General features: G+C 39.0%; 1 protein-coding gene across 1 annotated transcript in view; it reads left to right on the forward strand.

Moving 5' to 3' along the window:
- LOC149208076 (calcium-binding EF hand family protein) overlaps positions 1-17328 on the forward strand; it is a 105814-nt gene extending 88486 nt beyond the window's left edge. Inside the window, exons 3-4 of the mRNA XM_089395927.1 lie at positions 16236-16429; positions 16564-17328. Coding sequence (XP_089252053.1) covers positions 16236-16429; positions 16564-16884 — 515 coding nt within the window. The 3' untranslated portion in view covers positions 16885-17328. The remainder of the gene's footprint in view (positions 1-16235; positions 16430-16563) is intronic.
- The last annotated feature ends 5063 nt before the right edge of the window (positions 17329-22391 follow it).

The following is a 22391-nucleotide window of genomic DNA, read 5'->3' on the forward strand; positions in this document are numbered from 1 at the left end:
TTTTGGGTTATGTTGGCCGATTTTTAAAAGTATGGTCTCAAAGGCTTATCGAGTCTACATTCCAGGGCAGAGAAAGGCGATCTTGAGTCAGGATGTCAGATTTGATGAGGACAACACACTTAGGAGATCTCATGCAAGGGAGTTAGCAGTGGTAGAGGAGTGGGAGTGAAAGGCTACTAAGGCTGAGCAGGGACCAACAACACCAATAGGGACATAACCAACAAATTTGGAGGATGAGTTGGATATTCCTTCAAGCTCTACTAGGAGGATGTTGAGATGGGCCGAGCAGACTTTGAGAGATGCTGAGGAGTATATAGACGCTCCATTTCAGGTAGAATAGACCACCGACTAGACATTCCAGTTATTCGACACTCTCGAGCCACATATCGAGTTTGAGCCTTCAACTTTTGAGGAGGCTATAGGAGAGCAAGTTTGGAGAGATGCCATGATAGAGGAGTATAGATCCATCATGAGAAATGATGTTTGGGATATAGTGCCAAGATCATAGGGGAAGTCTGTGTTCACTTCTCAGTGGATCTACAAGATCAAACATGCAACTGATGGCAATATTGAGAAGTACAAGGCGAGGTTTGTGGCGATAGGGTTCTCCTAGGAGGAGGGAGTGGACTAAGAGGAGACAACAGGGACCAACAACACCAACAGGGATAACCAACAAATTCAGAGGATGAGCTAGATATTCCTTTGAGCTCTACTAGGAGGAGGTTGAGATGGGCTGAGCAAACATTGAGAGTGTTGAGTATGTGGAGGCTCCTAGTAGCACTTTCAAGTAGTAGCAGACCATCGACCAAACATTCTAGTTATTTGACACTGTCGAGCAACGTCTTGAGTTTGAGCCTTCCACTTTTGAGGAGGCTATAGGAAAGTGGGTCTGGAGAGATGCCATGATAGAGGAGTATAGCTCCATCATGAGCAATGATGTTTGGGATATTGTGCCAAGATCGGAGGGGAAGTTTGTGGTCACTTCTCGGCGGATCTACAAGATCAAACATGTAGTTGATGAAGGCCCTTTATGAGCTAAAGTAGGCTCATAGGACATGGTATGCTAGGTTCGATGGATATCTTCTTGGTTTAGGCTTCACTAAGAGTGAGGTGGATCCCAACTTGTACTTTGTACTCATTGAGGGTGAATTGTTCATCTTGGTATTATATGTGGATGATCTCTTCTTGACAGGATCGAAGAATGTTAAAATTGGCAACTAGGGCCAAACTCCATGTGGGTCATCTTATTAATGAAAGCTGATATTTTTGTTGGATCCCTCTAATTGAGAGGTGTAGGATTGATCAAAAGATCATCCGATTCCGATAAGTATTCATGGAGATATGAATTTATTTGTGTTATGGGACAGTCAAGGTCGGCCAACAACCAAATAACCCCCTCTTGTGCTCTACGTTTTAGTATAAATATAAGAGGACCTTAAGTCATTTGACAGACTCACTCTTGTGATCTCTCTTTATCCTATTTTTGGGTTTGATGAAGATGAGATCTAAAGGGTATGCCCTAGGATATATGCTGGCCTAATGATGGCCTAATCAGCTGTAAAAGGAAGAAGCCTCATGATGCCATAATGCCCTAAGGAAGATCAAATCACAGCCATGGAAGGAGATACTCTAGAACATTGTCAAGAAGGTGAAGGATGATCCCATTACACTTCAAGGAGAGACCTATATGCTAAGCAACCTAATGCTGTCTTGAAGGGGTCATATCGCAGAGAAAGAAGACTCCTAGGCCGCAGTTAATGAGGGTTTCATTGGCACCAAAAGGAGGCATGTATTCGCTGTAAAGAGAAAGGCTTGACAAGCTCTAACCACAGTCCAATCAAATGTCACAATCTAATGCCCTAAACGCAGTCAAGGGAGAGATGCACACACAGTGAAGGAAGAGAGTTATATGTTGTCCAAGGAAGGGATTTAATCCGCAGTTTTAACACAGTCAAGAGGCACTATTACGTAGCCCAATCTAGGAGCCCTAATCTGCAGTTTGATGAGGCTCCTATCTACCCTAACAACAGTCCAAGAAGGAGGTTCAAGCCACTGCTAACAAGGTTCCTAGCAGGTGTCAAATTGTCCATTAAACTGCTGTCCAAACAGAAGTTTAAGATGCGTTCCGGTATGCCCTCATCTGCTGTCAAAGGAGGGCTGGTGTTTCCCTTTGTCACAATCCTAATGGAGGACATCCTGGCTGCAACAAATATAGGAGGAAAACCTTAATTGAAGGAGCCCTTATCTATGTATGAAAGGACCCTTAGACACAACAAGGAAAGTGGATCTAAAACTGCAGCAAGAGTTATTGTATTACATCAAGATGCTTGGACATGATTTGTTCCTAAGACTGTTTACTTGGTTGGTGAATCAAAGTGCTGACAGCAAAGTCAAGTATAGCAAACAACGTTGTAACAAGATTATGTCTGGGTATGTATAAAGGGCTCACGAGATTTGTTGGAAGAATCTCTTGCTATAGCTCGCTGCTTTGCTAGGCTGCAAGCCATAGCAAGCAACTAAGGTTGTTCCATGACAGAGCTACAATATTGCCATATGCAACATGTAGGTGACAGCAAGACAGTGGTGCAACTGATGATGAAGTGCAGCATAGTAGTCATTGAGTACAGATCAGTGATGGTGCAACATTGAGGGCAGATCAGCGATGAGTACAACATTAGGTGCAGATCCGTGATAAGATCAGCTCAATGATTGGAGCAGCATAGTGACAAGAGCAGCAACATGAAATGCATAGTATGGTCAGTAGGTCCAGCACTGTGATGATAAGTGCAACATGGTGCAGCACGGTGAGGTGCAACGAGTGGATGAGATGCAGCGCTATGATAGGTGAAGAAGTCACCTTAGAGAGTCAATGGAAGCAACATGTCTTCAACTGATAACATGTAGATATAGAAAGTCAAAGTGTTGACTTTTGTTGTAAATGTACTCTCTCTCTCTCTCCGCTGAACTATTGAAGAACATAGGAGAAGAATTGATCAAGGGTTTCCCCGCATTGGGGTTTGTCCTTGGCTAGCGCCACATCTTGTGTCCTCTTGTCTTGGCTTGTCTTCTACGATTTATGTTTATGTTCTATCTGCAATTTACTTTAATGCTGATGTGATTGCTAATCTGGAAAAGATATTGAGCTAACTATGAAAATTGAAATAAATTTCTCTCAGCATAGAACATACCTAAAATTAACATGGTATTAGAGCTAAGGTGAAGACAATGCCCAAGCAAGAGTGAAAGAGAAATCACCGAAGACAGTTGGGAAAGGACAAAAGGATCAGTGGGTTCCTCATCCCTCTTCAAATTCACCGAGGGTGAAGTCGAAGCAGAGAATATTATCAGAATGGCACAACGGAAGTTTCTGATGGCGTACCTAAAGATCACTTCATTGGGAAGTCCGGATCTAAGGGTGGAAGGAAAGGCAGATGCCTTAGTTGTAATAAGTTCGGCCATTATGCGAAGGAGTGTCTGAATGACAGAGACACATCTCTTGATGAAGATAACAATCATTCCAGGGACATCTTCAATGATCAAAGGAATGACAGGTAATGTAGGTCATCAAGGAAATGGCCGACTCTTCAAAGAAAGCAAGAAACCCCAGGTATGAATAATCAAATGTTGTTTTTGATAAGATAAAGAAGCGTTGTCTTGTATTGGCCCTCTCCTTCAGATTCTTTGGGAATCTGGCTTATTGATTGTAGTGCTTCAAGGCACTTCATCGGATAGAAGGAGGCTGTCTCTCTAATTTGGTAGAGATGGAAACATTTGTGGGATTATACTTGGGGCCGATGCCACCTATTCCGGAAAGGGTGTTACCCCTCAATTGAATGAGGGTAACTCAATTCATTTACAAAATCTCTTTTATGTACCTGATCGCAAGAACCTGGTGTCCATTTCGGCAATGAATGTCAAAGGTTTCAAGGTGGCATTCATCGATGGAAAGGTACATGTTTGAAAATAGAATTTTCACAGATGCTTTTACTCATGGGTTCAGGATTGGAAATTTGTACAAAGTTGTAGGATGGTCCATTGGGGACCATGCCAGTTGACACATCTCATCTATAGTACCGGAGGTATATTATGGGGTCCTACCCGATGTGAGTTAGATGGTAACAGGGATGCCTGAATTCTAGAAGTGCATGAAGGTACATGTCTGAGATGTACCGAAGGAAAATCTTACAAGGGGACCATTCCCCTCATGTAGCAGGTCCACAGGTTTGGAACAACCCGAGGGGTTTGAAATTCATGATCAGGAATATCATGTATACAGGTGGAAGAAAGCCCTCTATGCTTGAAGCAAAACACCCCGGGCGTAGTATGAGAGGACTGATAGCTATCTGATGAAGCTGAGACTCACTAGGAGTGAAACCGATCCAAACCATTACCCGAAGGTTGTGGATGATAGACCTCTTATATCGACACCTTATGAGGACAACCTATTTCTGATAGGTGCAGGCCCTCTCATTGGCAGAAGTAAGAGGGAGTTGGATTCCAGATGTGGAATGATAAACTGCAAGCCTGTGACTACCTCGAGGATCTTAACTTTTAGAAGTTATATGGTAGTGATGTCGGACCAGATTTGGGAAATGCCTCTGAGTTTCATAAACTCATTCACGTTGATGTTCGTGGTGAACTTCCGTCTGGACATATGTTTTGCAGTTAGCATGGTGAGCTCATATTTGGTTGAGCTTCATTGGATTGGTGCCAAGAATCTTTTGAGATATCTTCGGGGCACAATCTCTCATGGATTGAAATACACTGTCGGAAATATGAAACTGCATGATTATTCGAATGTTGACTGGGCAGGCAGTGTGGAGGAACACTAGAGCACTTCTCAGTGCTGGTTCTCTTTGGATTCTGCTTCGATATCATGGATGAGTAGGAAGTAGAAGTCGGTTGTTATAAGCACCGCCAAGACCAAATACATAGCTACGAGTATGATCTCGTATGAAGCTGCCTGGTTGAGGAAGCTCTTCAGTGAGCTATTTGTACATATGATGAATACCACTGTGATTCTTTGTGATAACCAGGGGGGATTCGATTATTGAGAAATCCCGTATTCGATGATTGCTCCAGCAGATAGACATCAGATACTACCTTATCTGGGATATGGTAAGTCGATGAGCGAGGAAGCTCCATCTCATTGAGATTGATGTACAGGTCGCATACACTTTGTCAAAGCCCCAGGGAAAGATCAAATCTGTGATTTTCCCAAACGACTTGGAGTCATTGAGAGACCTTTGTAAAAGGGTCCTACATGTTGCATACATTGAGCTTTGGGAGCTCTAGGGGGGCTTGGGGTACTTACTGGAGTGACATGTGACCACAAGGCGACTCACCATCCCCTGGTGGTGCACTATGAACAGGGTAAAAAGTTCAACCTTCCCCTGTGATACCCCGTGGCAACTATGGAATAGGATGATTAGTTCTCCTGTGGGCCAGGACGATTTGTTCTCCGTGGCGACTGTGGAACAGGATGATTAGTTCTCCTGTAAGCCAAGATGATTAGTTCTCTGCGGCATCCAGTGGACAGGATGATTCGTTCCCCTGTGGATAGGATGATTAGTTCTCTTGTCGAGGCATCCTATCCATGCAGTCTAGGACTCATGGGAAGTACCTCTCATCTGATCAATGAGCAGGGAAATGAGGATAGGGACCATAGTAGTAATATCGATGGATGCATCGTTGTATCTATCGTACTCCCTATGCTAGGACGACCTCTATTGATCTGGGATTAGTACGAGTGGTTCGAGACACTCTCCTGTGATATTGATCTGGGATTAATAAAGCTGACTTTGTGTCAGTAAGAGTGATGTGACACACTCTCTTCAGATAAAACTGACTTCGGGTCAGTAGAGAATGGTATGAGACATTCTCGATCAATTTTTTTTCTTCATGGTTCAACAGAGCAGAGCAGTGCAGGGCACTGATGACAGAGATAGTATAGTCGGACATATGGATCAGCGGATGGAGTTCTCTCTAGTTGAGAGGGAGTGTTAAAATTGGAAACTAGGGCCAAACTCCATGTGGGTCATCTTATTAATGGAAGCTGATATTTTTCCTGGATCCCTCTCATTGAGAGGTGTAGGATTGATCTAAAGATCATCCGATTCCGATAAATATTCATGGAGATATGAATTTATTTGTGTTATGGGACAATTCGTCAAGGTCGGCCAGCAACCAAATAACCCCCTCTTGTGCTCTACGTTTTAGTATAAATAGAAGAGGACTTTAAGTCATTTGACACACTCACTCTTGTGATCTCTCTTTATCCTATTTTTGGGTTTGATGAAGATGAGATCTAGAGGGAGTGCCCTAGGATATACGCTGGCCTAATGATGCCCTAATTAGCTGTAAAAGGAAGAAGCCTCATGATGCCTAATGCCCTAAGGAAGATCAAATCACAACCATGGAAGGATATACTCTAGAACATTGTCAAGAAGGTGAAGGATGATCCCATTACGCTTCAAGGAGAGACCTATATGCTAAGCAACCTAACGTTGTCCTGAAGGGGTCATATCCACAGAGAAAGAAGACTCCTAGGCCGCAGTCAATGAGGGTTTCATTGGCACCAAAAGGAGGCATGTATTCGCTATAAAGAGAAAGGCTTGACAAGCTCTAGCCGCAGTCCAATCAAATGTTACAATCTGGTTCCCTAAACGCAGTCAAGGGAGAGATGCACACACAATGAAGGAAGAGAGTTATACGTTGTCCAAGGAAGGGATTTAATCTGTAGTTTTAACGCAGTTAGGAGGCACTATTACGTAGCCCAATCTAGAAGCCCTAATTCGCAATTTGATGAGGCTCCTATCTACCCTAACAACAGTCCAAGAAGGAGGTTCAAGCCACTGCTAACAAGGTTCCTAGCAGGTGTCAAATTGTCCATTAAACTGCTGCGCAAACAGAAGTTTAAGATGCGTTCTGGTATGCCCTCATCCGCTGCCAAAGGAGGGCTAGTGTTGCCCTTTGTCACAATCCTAATGGAGGACATCCTGGCTGCAACAAATATAGGAGGAAAACCTTAATTGAAGGAGCCCTTATTTATGTATGAAAGGACCCTTAGACACAACAAGGAAAGTGGATCTAAAATTGCAACAGGAGTTGTTGTATTACAACAAGATGCTTGGACATGATTTGTTCCTAAGACTGTTTACTTGGTTGGTGAATCAAAGTGCTGACAGCAAAGTCAAGTATAGCAAACAACATTGTAACAAGATTATGTTGGGGTATGTATAAAGGGTTCATGAGATCTGTTGGAAGAATCTCTTGCTACAACTAGCTGCTTTGCTAGGCTGCAAGCCATAGCAAGCAGCGAAGGCTATTCCATGACAGAGCTACAGTATTGCTGTACGCAGCATGTAGGTGACAGCAAGACAGTGGTGCAACTGATGATGAAGTGCAGCATAGCAGTTATTGAGTACAGATCAATGATGGTGCAACATTGAGTGCAGATCAATGATGAGTACAACATTAGGTGCAGATCCGTGATAAGATCAGCTCAATGATTGGAGCAGCATAGTGACAGGAGCAACAACATGAAATGCATAGTATGGTCGTTAGGTCCAGCACTGTGATGATAAGTGCAACATGGTGCAGCACGGTGAGGTGCAGCAAGTGGACGAGATGTAGCACTATGATAGATGAAGAAGTCACCTTAGAGAGTCAGTTGAAGCAGCATGTCTTCAACTGATATCATGTAGATATAGAAAGTCAAAGTGTTGACTTCTGTTGTAAATGTACTATCTCTCTCTCTCTCCGCTAAACTATTGAAGAACATAGGAGAAGAATTGATCAAGGGTTTCCCCGCATTGGGGTTTGTCCCTGGCTAGCGTCACATCTTGTGTCCTCTTGTCTTGGCTTGTCTTCTGCGATTTATGTTTATGTTCTATCTGCAGTTTACTTTAATGCTGATGTGATTGCTAATCTGGAAAAGATATTGAGTTAACTATGAAAATTGAAGTAAATTAATCTCAGCATAGAACATACCTAAAATTAACAAAGAAGCTCATAGAGATGTGCAAGGATCTTGCTTCAAAATTCGACATGAAGGACATCAGCTTGATGCACTACTTTTTGGGATTGGAGGTGTGGAAACGAGCATGAGAGATTTTCCTTGTGTAGGGAAAGTATACAGTGGAGATCTTGAGGAGATTTAGGATGGAAGATTGCTGGCTTGTCTACACCTATGATCCCTAATTTGAAGAATTTGAGCGCTTTTGAAGGTGAATTAGTGGATCCCACACTTTATAGGTAGCTGATAGTTTCCTTGATGTATTTGGTCAACACTAGGCCGAATATATGTTTTGTTGTGAACACACTCAACCAGTTCATGGTGGAGCTAAGACAGGTTCATTGGGTGGCAATGAAGCATGTGTCGAGATACCCGTGAGGGATAGTAGACTTTGGATTGAGATATGTTAGAGATGGAGGATTGGGGCTACAAGGGTACGCAAATTTTGGTTGGGCAAGGAGTGATGTGGACAAAAAGCCCACATCTAGATATTGTTTCAGCTTGGGATCAACCACGTTCTCATGGTTCAACAGGAAGTAGCTGTCAGTGGAACTTAGTTCAATAGAGCCAGATTAAATGGCAGCTAGTATGGCGAGTTGTGAGCCAGTTTGGCTTTGCAAGATGCTTGCAAGATTGTTTGATCTGCAAATGGGTCCAACAATGATACATTGTGATAATCAGAGTTGCATTAAGGTCTCCGAGAATCTCGTGTTTCATGATCATTCCAAGCATATTGAGATCAAGTATCACTTCATCAGAGACAAGGTCCAGAGAGGTGCTATGAGATTGCAATACATTTCTATAGAGGAGCAGGTGGAAAATGTTCTCATGAAGCTTCTAGTGAAGGTAAAGTTTGTGAAGTATTGAGATAAGTTGGGGTAGTGGAGAATACCTTCCTTGGTAGGAGGGAGTGTTGATGTGTGTAGCTTCAGAAGGTTTTCTACCTTGTCTTGGTGTCTTAGCATGTGGAAGACATTATTTGGCTTTGCCAGTGATTTATATCTTCTTTCCAAAGTCTAACTTAGGAAAAATACAATAATTAAAGTAAATTAATTATTGTGGACTATTGAGTTATTTTCTAAGGATAAATAATTTAATTATTTAAGTGACTTAGAAATAATCTCAACCGTTGATCTCCAAGATGGTTCTAGAAGGGAGATTGGGGTTTAGGAATTTGGACACATTGAAGATTATAAAGGGAGTTTAACGAAGAGGTGAAGATACAAGACAAAGAGTACAAGTTGTGTGAGCAAGTCATCACTAATATAGAGCGATTTTCTCTAAAGTGCGAGTGGCTCAGAGGACCAATGCGTAGAGAAGAAGTACGAGTGGGTTTGTGCGAATCTAAGGAGGCCGAGTAGTAGGAGATTGTGGGGATGAGTTGCTGAAGGGAGATTGCATTTATCTGGAGAAGGCCAAGTTGCTGGAGTTTTCCCAGTGTGCACTAGTGGCAAGGTGCATATCTAGTTGCCGGAGGGTGCATATTGAGTTGCCAGAGGATGAGTTCTTTAGGCTGATTTTATCTGGAGGCAGATTTCCTTGAGGCCAATTTACTTGGGCTGAATTGTTTCTGAGGGGACTGAGTTGCAAGTTCTAGTTATTGTATTTTTCCTTGTATCTCTATGGATTGAAAAACCAAGATTTTTCGGATAATGAAATGACGAAGAATTGTTGTGGGTTAATTAATTTTTCAATGTGTGATTGATATCCTTGGTTTATTTCCGCTGCATATATTAATTCTAGAAGTTAAAAATACTAGTGATTTTATTTTTCAGTGAATCAATGTTTATATGGGTAAATATATAAACCGTTAGCGATAAATTAATTTGCTGTGAGAAAATAAATTTGGCTAGTATTAGAAATTTAACACCTTCGAGATTGTGTTTATAAGGCGACAATGAAGCTACATTATGTACCAATAGATGAGTAGGTAGCAGATATTATAATCAAGGCTTTGATGAAGGGCAAATTTATATTCTTCTGAGATACGCTGAGGATGGTGCAGAAAACCTTCCTTGCTAAGAGGGAGTGTTGAAATGTAGCTTGGAAGGTGATTCTACATTGATCAAGTGCCATGACATGTGAATCACAAAAATTATCTCACAATTGAATTATTTAAATATTTCCTAGGTTTGGACCTTAGGCATAGAATCAATAATTTAATTTTGATTTTATTGGCCATTTTCTTTAAAGGTTAAGAGGTTAATGAAAGATTATGAGTGGTGGCGACTTAAATACGAGGCTGTATGGGTCAATTTGATTGAGCAGAGATCAGGCCGATTTGGCGATTTGTGGGTTGAAGAAGGCCGAATTGTGCACTGATTGGCTGGGTCATACAGGTCGAATTGCATCAGAGCATATACCTATTTTTTACTAGGTTGAAAGGATCCTTATCCCTTGCTACCTCTTGTTCTTCTTCTTCTAAACCCTGCACACTAGGATGAATCATGATTGTCCTTCTCCAACAAATCACTGAGATCTCACTATCTCACTGTCTTGTGCTCGGTTGATGTGTCTTTTCCCTACCCTTCCTTTTATAAGTTTGAGTTATTGACCAAATCCACAACCCTAATCTCCAAATGATTGACAATTGGAATTAAATCTCAACTTCGATTGAGATGAACTGTTGATATTCATCTAATCCACTAATGCAAATAACCTTTACATTTAATTAGATTAACTAATTTTTTCATTCCACACATATCGACACTTAGACCTGTGTGGACCTGTGTGGAAGTACTTGTCTGATGCTACTATCATCAACATGCTGTTGTACTACTGCACAACACATTGCTGCATGCTGCTTTGTTGGGGGAAGAAAGACAATGTATTTGGGACACTGTCCAAGCTACATCCAGGTAAACTAACAAGAGTGTCCTTTTGCAAGGCACATGGATGCCTGTTAGGTGTTTTTCATTTGCAGCAAGCAATAGTGTGAGATGTTCAGAGAGTAAAAAACTGTAGCTTCTTTCAATTGTAACAGAAAATACATGAGATCTTTAGTGGAAACCCTTAATCGACCATAGAGCTGTCTCTTGGTGAGATTTTTCTTGATTGTGTTTATTCTCCGATTGACTTATTAATTAAACACATAACAAGCCTCTAATAAGGTTGTAATTGATTGAAATATTCCCTTGTGTTAAAATTGGCAACTAGGGCCAAACTCCACCTTGGACAACGCATATGATAGAGATGATATTCTTATTGGATTCCTCTTTCCGAGAGGTGTAAGATTGATCTAAAGATCATCTCATTAGGACAAGCAGAAATGGAATTATGAATCTATTTCTTCTATGGACAAATTGTCTAGGTCGGCCAGAAGTCTAATGTAGGTTCATGAAGCCCAATAGTTGTGTTTCTTCACCCTTAATGTTGTGTATAAATAGAAGAGGCCTTTTCGTCATTTGGACACACCATCTACACATCTTTCTCTCTTTTCTTCTCATTGGTTCATACAACAAAGAAGAGCATCTCTCTTCTTCATGCCTTGACTTGGGTTGACTGGAATTACAAGCAAAAAATTGTAGATCTGTTTTGGCTCAATTGTGGGGATGTTGACCAGCGTTGAGTGAGGGTCAAACCTTCTCCTTTGATTGCGTTTTTCAAGCAGAAAATCCGATCTCTTGAGGCCACATCTCCTCTCATAGAAATTAAGGAAATTGCAACAATCTGATCTGCGTTGACCGCAACGTTGACATGCGTTGACTAAGTTTGACCGAATATTTCAAGACTGTTTTGGGTTGATTCAGATTGTCTTTGGAGGCTGGGTTGATTGGGTTTGACTGAGCTCATTTGGAGGAGTTTCTTTGCTTGTTTGACCAACGTTGACTTTCTGGCTAGGACATCTTGTTGACTACAATTTGACTGGACTATTTTGACAATGTTTGGGCTTGCAAATTTTGTATGATGCATCTCTCTCTGTGCTGCACTTTTGAAGAATAATAAGAAGATTTGATCGAAGGGGTCCCCCCACATTGGGGTTTTTCCCTGGCATCCGCCAAATATTGTGTCCTCTTATCTTGGCTTGTCTTCTACTTCTTGTTTATGTTGTATTTGCTTTTACTATTAATGTTAATGTGATTGCTTATCTGGAATTTGACATTGGACTTATAAGTAAAATTGAAGTAAATTGCTCTTAAGCGTAGAACATACCACTGTTATCTAAAATTAACATGGTATCAGCGCTGAGGTGGAGACAAAGCCCAAGCAAGAGTGAGAAAAGCAATCACTGAGATTTGTTGGACATGGACAAGATTCAATGGCCTCCTCATCTTACTTCAAATATGATGAAAAGCTCAATGATAAGTCTGATTATCATGCATGGAAGATGTCGCTTGACTTGACTTTGGAAGAGCATGATGCTATGGACTATGTGCAGGGAAAGATCACTGAACCTCTTTCAAATGCACCGACTACTGTTAAGACAAAGTACAAGAAAGATGAAGTCAAAGCTAAGAAGATCATCAAGGATTCTATTCATAAGCATTTAGTTGCTTACATCTTCGATTTGGGCACATCTAAGGAGATGCATGACAAGTTGGTTAGCATGTTCAAAGCTAGCAATGCAAATCATGTCCTCTTTCTCAAGAACAAGTTGAAGGACATAAAGAAGGGTAGATGAGAAGATATCCAATCCTACTTCATGAGGATCATCGAAATCAAAAATGATCTTCTATCACTTGGAGAAGTTATTGCTGACAGGGAGCTCACCCTCACTACCCTTGGCAGTCTCCCTCATGAATGGGACGTGTTCAATACTACTATCCTCAAAATGACTGGATTTCAGGTTTTGATGAATTGTTGACTAGATGTACTCAAGAAGAAACAAGAATGATAGAGAGAGATGAGCCTTCAAATAGGAATGATCCTACTGCATTCTCTGCTCATGCTAAAAAGAAGAACAATGCAGGTTCAAAGAAGCAATGTCAAGGAAAACCAGGATTCAAAGATGGAAGAAAGGGTAGATGCTTCATTTGTAACAGATTTGGCCACTATGCCAAGTAGTGTCCTAATAAAATGGATACACCTCGGGATGATGACAACAACCGCAACAATTTCAGGGGCAACAACAATCAAAGGAATGGTAGGTTCAACAACAAAGGAAAAAGGAATGCTCTCTCTACTCAACATGGAAAGGGTCGACCTCCCAAAAGATCAAGAAACTCCAGGTATGATGAATCTAATGTTGTAGACAACAAGCAAAAAGAAATTTATCTTATATCTCCCCTCTTCCAGATACCTTGGGAAATTGGTTGATTGATAGTGGTGCCTCAAGGCACTTCAATGGGTATAAGAAAGCTCTTTCAAATCTAATAGAAAAGGATACAAATTTGGAAATCATTCTTGGAGACAATGTCACCTATCCCTTGAAAGGAGTTGGGAATGTTACTCTTCAATTGAATCAAGGCAACATCATTCCTCTACAAGAAGTACTATATGTACATGATCTAAGAACCTGGTATCTATCTTGGCAATGGAGGACAAAGGATTCAAGGTGGCATTCATTGATGGAAAGGTATGTGTTTGGAAAATAAATTTCAAAGAAGCATTTACTCTTGGATTCAGGGTTGATAGCCTATATCAAGTTGGAGGAAGTCCATTAGGAGCTATGTCTTGTGACACATCTCTTCAATCCGAATTATGGCACCAGAGGTTTGCTCATCTTCATTATAAGGCTCTACCCGATGCAAGAAAGATGGTGACAGGTATGCCCGAATTTAAAGTAGAACATGAAGGTGTTTGTTAGGGTTGTGCCGAAGGAAAACATACAAGGGGACCATTCCCCTCAAGTGATAGCAAGACTACTGACATTTTGCAATTGGTTCATTCTGATCTATCTGGTATGTTGCTCGTGAGATCTGGAATTTGACATTGGGCTTATAAGTAAAATTGACGTAAATTGCTCTTAAGCATAGAACATACCATTGCTATCTAAATTAACACCCTGTTTTCATAACTGATCTATACTTATGACTTAATGAGACATTATAGTACACGATGCATTATGTTATTAAATGACTCGAAAATATTAGTTTACAATTCAAAACGCCTGTCACAATACCAACCTTTCTAACCTTCAAAATCATCAAAACTATGGTGATCTTGGAGCACTTCTCTTAATGCTTTTCGAGCACAGATAAATTTCTGAAGAAATCCGGGTAATTCCTTACCTTTCTCTAGGTCCGGTAGTTCAAATCTGGTCTTGGTGTTAATTATCATCATCATCATTGTCATTATACAACATGATTAGGACTTTATGATACTTATGGAATCATTGGCTTGTGAGGTATTTGAAGTTGGCTATTGAAATGGAATATTCTTGTTTGCATTACTGTAAGCTGCTCTATATTTGCAACTAATGTAACCAGGGTGCTTGGTAATTTCACGCTTGCAGCATAGCTAGTCTTGATTGCAACTTTATTTTTTATATTTTGCTTGCAATCCACATATCTGCATGGTAATAGGTTGCAGCTATCCTATTTGTTTTCATTAAAATCTCTTTGCTGCAATTACTGATCGCGCTATATCTCTACTCATTTATGCAGCTGATGATCCACTGCATATGCTAATCACAAATAAGAATGCATTTTTCCTGGTCACCTACAGTTCAAATGATAAGAAGTATCATGTATGTTTATAGAAAATATAATTATAAGAAGCATGCTATTAAGTTGCCCTAGCCTTGTGGATTCAAGGTAAGTTATTGTAGGAAATTTGCCAATGTTCAAGGATCGGGAGGGGTGCCTCATTGATTTTCTTGCAATTTAGGCATGGTCAAGAGTAATAGTCTCACAATTACATTTTTATGCATCCTCTGAGCTTGTTTGCCCAGTTTATGGTACTAAAATCATTGGCCTTTGCAGTACAGTGCCTTGAGAGTCGAGACCTAGTAGATTTTATCTTATAGGCATCTTCCTCTTCAAACTTCAAAAACCAAGAGCACTTGATGGAAGGAGTTTGTAGTGGTCTGGACTCTGAACAACCAAAAAATGTAAATTCCTTCTGACCAAGCCTCTTACTAACCTTTCCTATGATTTGGGCTAATCTTGGGCTGGTACCTTCAGGGAAAGTTTGGGGGGCCAAATTTCATCCGTAGGCTAATTTGCCATATATATATATATTTTAAATAGAAAAAGATGACCAATTTCTATTTTTTTAAATGATTCTCCCAAATTCTATGGCATAAGAATAATTTACTTGAAAAATCACAATGTTTTTATAAAAGCTATATAAAAGCCCTAGAAATTTGAATATTTTACAATAAAAATGCCAAACATTTTTATGGCTGGCAAAGTTTTTACATGATTAAGTGTGGATCCTTAAAATTTCCCTTGGATACCTCCTTTTTCTTGTATCATAATCTTTCCACTTGAATATTACTAGATTGCTGTTGCTGCTTTATTTCTTTCTGCCATCATTGCACCTAGAGAACGAAGCGCACTCTTGACTGGAAGAGATGAGTTACAGGTGTCTGTAATGATAAATTAAAATGAAAAACATTGACATCTGTTGTCTTGTGTAAAAAGAAAAAACTGACCATTTCTTAGTTACCTTAACATGGGAAAAAATCTAACACAAATCCACATGCAGGGAGAGGTTTGCACTTGTTTTTAGTCTCTCTGTGCACTTAATAAATCCAGGATCAAGATAGATCTATGTTATTCTGTTTCCCACTTCATACAAGGCCTGAGTGGCTTTGGATTTAATGACGAACAATCTCTAATTCCAATTGCCTAGTCTGTTTCCCACTTGATACAAGGCCTGAGTGGCTTTGGATTTACCGACTAGGGATATATAACTGTCCAGGACGAACGATCTCTAATTCCAATTGCCTAGTCTGTTTCCCACTTGATACAAGGCCAGAGTGGCTTTGGATTTACAGACTAGGGATATATAACTGTCCACTAGGAACAATCTCCAATGCCAATTGCTTTATCAGAGTTCTAATACATTAGATGTTTATTAATCAGCATTTCACATTAAATTAATCTTTCTGCTATGGTGGGTTAGTTTGTGATTTACAGTGCATTGGAAAGAAACACTCCATTTCGCATTAAATTAATCTTTTTGCCATGCGCCTTTTTGCTCTTAAATTATCACATATCGACTGACATTTTTCAGTAAATTCTACTCTAAAATCATTTGATGGCACAAAAGATGCCCCAAGATGGCCCTTTTGTAATGTGTAGAATTCATTCTGATTATTTTTGTGCTGCAGTTACCCCTGAAGGTGATGCTCTTCTGACAAACATTTTAAAGAAGCATGGGGCAGAAGGGACCGAAGAATTAGGGCAGGCTCAGTTTGCTCAGTTACTTCAGGGTATCTTGCAAGATCTGGCTGATTCTCTGGCTTTAAAGCCCATTGTTATCATCCAAGATATTAAGGTCTTCAATGGCTCACAACTGAGAAAGGTATGGATGATATTAATAGGTTGTTATGATTGGAAATATTTATGCACTTTATTTAGATAAACACCTTGTAAAAGGTGTACTCAACAGATTTAATTACGAACTGATTATTCTGCTTCAATATTTTTTAATTGCAGTTTCTGGCAGATGACAAACTTTTAGAGCAAGTGACAAATCTTATGTTCCAGCAGTTGGATGTGAATAAAGATGGTAAAGTGAGCAAATCAGAACTACGGCCTTTCTTCGAGATGAAGGGTTCAGAATGGGGTCTGCCTCCTTTAGAAGCCAATGAAACAGTTGAGTTACTCTATGATCAGATCTTTGCGAGTGTCGATGAAGACCATAGTGGCCAGCTTGAACATAATGAGTTTCAGGCACTTGTTAAGGGTATAGTGGAGACGTTCGCTGAGCAACTTGCTGCAAATCCCATATTTCGTGATCTGGAAGCTGCTGATTAGAAATGTTCTTGGATAATGTAATTGTCTTGTTTTGGGATTCTTTTTTCAATCAGCCCGGTGTTAAGATTATTTATAGTTATCTTTACATTTGATTCAACATAGATGCCATCCGTGGAAAAGTTTAGAATTGAACATGTCAACATCACCCGACTTGGTCATACCGTGAGTAAAATTATTAGACACATTGGTATATCAGTCACATAGAATGTTTTGGAAGTTGAAGCTTTCAGCAGCATAAGTTATTTGAACTTAATACTTAGGCAAAATGATTCATAAATATCTACTTGTGCTAATTTAATTGTTTACTCATAACTAGAAACACAGTTCATGGATTCCCTCGTATAGAAATACAATTCTCGGATTCCCTTCATTTAGGGCCGACCAAACATGAATTCTTCTTTGTTTTAAATGGTGCTTGTAATAAAGTTCCCGTTTTATGATGCACGTCTCTGCTTCTTTCTTTGTAATTTTACCTTTATATCTTCTCCACATTAGATAGTAGCAGTGCCATTTAATTTGTTTTCTAAGATTAAAAACAGCATAGTACTAGGCTGCTTCTTGAAATTCAGGAACAAAATGGACACACCGATAAACAAAAGATGGGGGATACTGATTAAAAGGGGGCATTTATTAGATGCTAATCTTTAGCAAACTGGAGGAGTTTTTTTTTTTTTAAATTTTCAACTATTTTAGTAACAAGCAGCACCATAGTCAGCCATTAAACACAGAATAGCAGCCGCAAATTTCTTATATATCTTCTTGACCTACGAGTGGCCAGGTAAGGCTCCTAAGCAGTCATTTAAACAACAATGCCCCTTATTCCCCTTGGGGTTGAAAAGTTCCAAAATTCTCTAGCGATCTTAATTTCTTGGGATATATGATATATATGAAATGATATTTTAACATCCATGTGATTACCCTCGTTTTTTCGTAGCGGCCATCACAAGAAGAGCATGCGACTTCCTACTCTGATTGCGGAGGCTTAGCTCCTCTTTAAGCAGGATAATGGGATCCAGCCTGATTTCCTGACAAGTTATGTGTGATTTTTTCCTAGGATATCTTTTGAAAATATTTTGGATCGCACGTTCTGTTCAATTGCCCTGGCAACCATACTGCTCTCAAGCTGTAGAAGAAAGGTCGAAAGTGAGCTTGCATGAAAATCCTTTTCATTAGCTACTATAGTTAATAAGTTTTCACCCTATACTTGGAACATGTATAGGCAGTTACTCAAGTTTTCACCCTATAGTTGGAACTTGTATAGGCAGTTACTTTTTTGGAGACAACATTTATATAACAAACCTAATGGGATCATCTTCTTTTAAGAAATTAAGATCTCTTCAATCTCCATAGCACTTTTTCTTTTGCTTGTAGTGCTAAGATATTCGTAGCTGTTGTTTTTAAATGCATTAACATTTCATCAATTGCTGGTTAGTTTGGGGCAAGAACACTATTTTGAGGTGGAGCAATGTGCCAATATTTATAAAAGCTATTTTTCATATAAGAGTAGTTGTTATCCGCCCTATACAAGTTCAAATCTTATTTGTGCCATGATTGTTTATTGTGGGTCTATTCTTCCACATTAGCTGTTTCATGTAGGGCCAAGTGCAAACTTTAGGTGATTTTGATGGATTAGAGCTGTTTCATGTAAGGCCAAGTGCAAACCTTAGGTAACTTTGATGGATTTAGATTCTTCCAATCATGACCATTTTGTGAAGAATTGATTTTACAATTCTGACCAAAAGCATTTAAAAAAATGAAATTAACTTTCAAGATAGGTGAAAAGAGGTGTTTTGTTTAAAAAAAGTGTTCATACAAATAAATAAATATATGCATGTGTTGGTATATACATATTGATTAGTTAGGTGGAGTGTATATCAAAGTGTTATCCGCTTGTGGCCAACATGTAGTCAATGTTGATATTAAATGGCTAAATCACCATAATTGTATTAGGGTATTACGAAATTTCATATTAAATATGATCAATTGCGATGTATTTGTTACACCATTTATATAAAGTTCAATATTGTCTCCACTATCTTCTCTGTTTATGTATGAGTTTCGAAGTAAGTACACCTCTTTGAGATGGTACAACATACTGACAATCATGGTATCTTAAGGCTGAAATCTGTTAACTTGTTTCTTGAAATATGAAACTGACTATCGAGGTAAGATGACAAGAGATGATTCCTTTTAAGAAAAATTGTCACCATATAAAAAAATTATACATGTGTTGGTATATTAGGCGAAACATATACCAAATGTGAAGTCTTAGTGATGTGACCAACATATAAATAATGTTGATATTAGATAGGTAAACCACTATAAGTGTATTAGGGTATTGTAAATAATGAATTTGAGATATGGTATAACTGAGCATGGTATGCACACGTGGGCTACCTAATATCTAATTCATTGGGATGTATTTGTTGCAATGTTGACATAAAGTTTCAGATTCTCTCAATTATTTTGTGTATTTTGAACTTTTATGCATGTTATTTAAAAAATAACATGGCATCAAAACAAGATCATGGGATCATATAAAGCTTTTTGAAAGATTGAGCAAAATAGGTGTTCATGTTGTTAAAGAGAGGGTGTTATTTCAAGTAGTGTGGGGGAATTAGATGTCTCATTGTTTAAAAAGTGATCTGGTTCATTATTGATTGCATTAGGCAATTTAAAAATCTGCTTTTAAAAAGATAACATGGCATAAAAACAAGATCACGGGACCATAAAAGGCTTTGCGAAAGGTTGAGGAAAAAATGTGTTTGTGTTATTAAGGAGAGGGAATTCTCTTAGGGAGTGTGTGAAGGAACTAGAGGCATCATTGTTCCAACTTGTGAGTTGGTTCAAATTTGCATTAAGTAATGAGAGGTTAGAAATGCTTTTATTTTTCAAAGATATCATGAAGTTGAAGCACCAAATAATTAAGGGTATTGAACATGTAGATGTTGAGTATGTTGTCATTGATGCCAAAGCAGGTGCAGGATGCCAAAGCAGGTGCAAGATATCAAAGCAAGTGCAGGATGTCAAAGCGGGTGTAGGATATCGTCATTGATGTCCTTGGCATGCTGACATGTATGAATGAGATGATGCATTGGTAAAACCCTAGCTCTAGGGTTTGGTTCCCTTGGATGATGATCATACCCAACACTTGTTGGGGATTTTGATAATGCAGATCATTGAATTTGACTTAGAGACCATCATCATTGGATTCTCTTCGTCATGTTGATTCTATTGATATGTGGAGCCTTCATGGTTTGAGAGATATGCCCAGTGAAAGCTTGTGAACCCAATTTGTGGTCAAAACCCAAAAAGGTGTAATGATGTGGCAAATTCTCTGTCTCAAATAAAGCCCAAAGTCATAAGGCCCTTATTATGATTTAAATAAAAATTTAATCATGGCAAAAATCTCTTATTAAAAGTAAGGAAGGGGTTTTTGGGTAGTTAAAAGTTGATTCCTTTCAAATGGGCCAAAATTTGGTGGGAATTCTTTTGATTAAAATTTAAAATTTGAAAGTTTCCCTCCTAATCATCATGTTGGCTTGCCCATCTAAAATTCATGTCGTCCTTATAAATACAATACTTTTGATCTCCAAAGCGATGCAAGGAAAATGCGCTATTTGCTTCAAAATAAGTCTAGACTTTGAGGTGCGTTGGAGATAAATATTGTGGAAGGGTTGGGTTGAATTTTTTGTAAGGGCTTCGTTGGGTTTTTCTTGCATGTGAATCAAGAAGCTTGCATCCAATCAAGCATTGTTTTGCCACTAATCCTGGAGCTGTAAACTCTATGGTCTTGTGAAGAAGGCTATATTTTATGGATAAGCTATGAACTTAACGCTGATCTATAGAAGCATTCTAAAATACCTACGACTGTAAATTTTTGGAGATTTGATTTGAAGGAAGGGCTTTGGGCTTGAAAAAGGGTTTTGCTGAAATTGTTTTGTAGGCTATGTTCTATACATTAATTCATTGGGGTTATTGATGGGATTCATTATGATTGTAGACGTGTGACAAGTTTTGGAACTCACATTTGCTAAAGGCTATATTTTATGGATGAAGATCTGCAATTGTTTGCTTTCTTTTTTTATTGAGGCGTAGAACACATATTTGTAAAGTTTTTTTTGCGCATACATAAGACTAATAACTACGACAAACTCTCGTGTCATTAGGAGATTCACTTAATGTTCGATCCAGTTTTCTTTGGGGAACTTACTCACAAATTTGTGTCTCCCTTTGCAAACGACCTGGTATTGTTGAAATTTCTATGGTTCAGACAAAGCTTTTCTCTTGTTGCATGCTTAAGGTTGTAATGAAGGTAAACTAAATACAAGCTTGAATTGAACTAAATTTGTACCAAATACCCAATTGAATGCCATATCTCCTTGTATAAAACATAATTGGAGAGGTGTATGTCCTATTTCTGAATATTATTTTGATGACATCTAGAGCAACACTACGTTGATTCTGGAACAAAAGATGTGCCTGGAACAATGTCTTGAGGACAAATTATGGAATAATTGTTGCCCTGTCTTTCAATGAACAAGGATTGATTTTATGAAATCTTTTATACTTGACTGGCTTGATATCTAGCCTTGCAAGTAGCAGATCTATTCCTTCCCGTGTCTCCTAATTCCTAAGCAAACATTTTGGCTGAAAACTAGAAGTGCGAATTACTTAAGGTCCTTTATTATAAACACCTACAACCCTATAACATGTGATATTTTTTAGTCAATGGTTCTTTCTGAAGGAATAATATGACTATTCAAACCCCTCCTACGTTAGCTTATTAATGAAAAGTCAGTGTCTCTGAAATGTCTCGGCCTAATAAAGCAAAATAGAGAGGCTCAAAATTCTTATGCTAAAGATTTGAAATAGCTTTTCATTGATCCCCAGGGCATACTGTGTGAAACATTATTTGATCATTCACTAAAATCTGTCAAGGTTGTCGGCCCCACTATGGACAACATTTGCTTGGGAACTTGTTTATAAGGACTCGACTCTATGCTTTGCTTAATGACTCGTCCTGGATATATCTAGAACTCACATTTCTGTGAATTGAATTGACCTTTTTAAGACTCACTGTATTTTCTGAGTCTCACTCTATATACCTCTGTAACAATGTTGATGATCATAAGACTGTGACAATAACCTTGATGAAAGACAATGACCATGTTAATAATGACTTAGATGTATAACAATGACCTGGATATGATAGTGAGTACAATGATTTGGTTGTTAGTGAAGTAGTGGCCTTGCTAACAATGAAACAATGACCTTGTGGACAAAATCTATATGATATTGAGACCGTGAGGAAGTGATCTATAAGACAGTGAGATTGTAACCTATGTGACAATGCCTTGGAGGCATGATTATGATCTATATGTCAGTGACCATGTTGCACATTAGTGAACTTGATGTATAACTATGTTACATGGATGACACTGATAGTAACCTTATTGTATAACAGTGGAAATATTGCATTGTCCTTATAACGATGAGCTACATGG

The sequence above is a fragment of the Pinus tabuliformis genome, chromosome 1_2 (assembly GCF_031772625.1).
Source record: "Pinus tabuliformis cultivar Carrire ecotype Pingquan chromosome 1_2, CPIR1, whole genome shotgun sequence".
In the NCBI taxonomy this organism is placed as follows: domain Eukaryota; kingdom Viridiplantae; phylum Streptophyta; class Pinopsida; order Pinales; family Pinaceae; genus Pinus; species Pinus tabuliformis.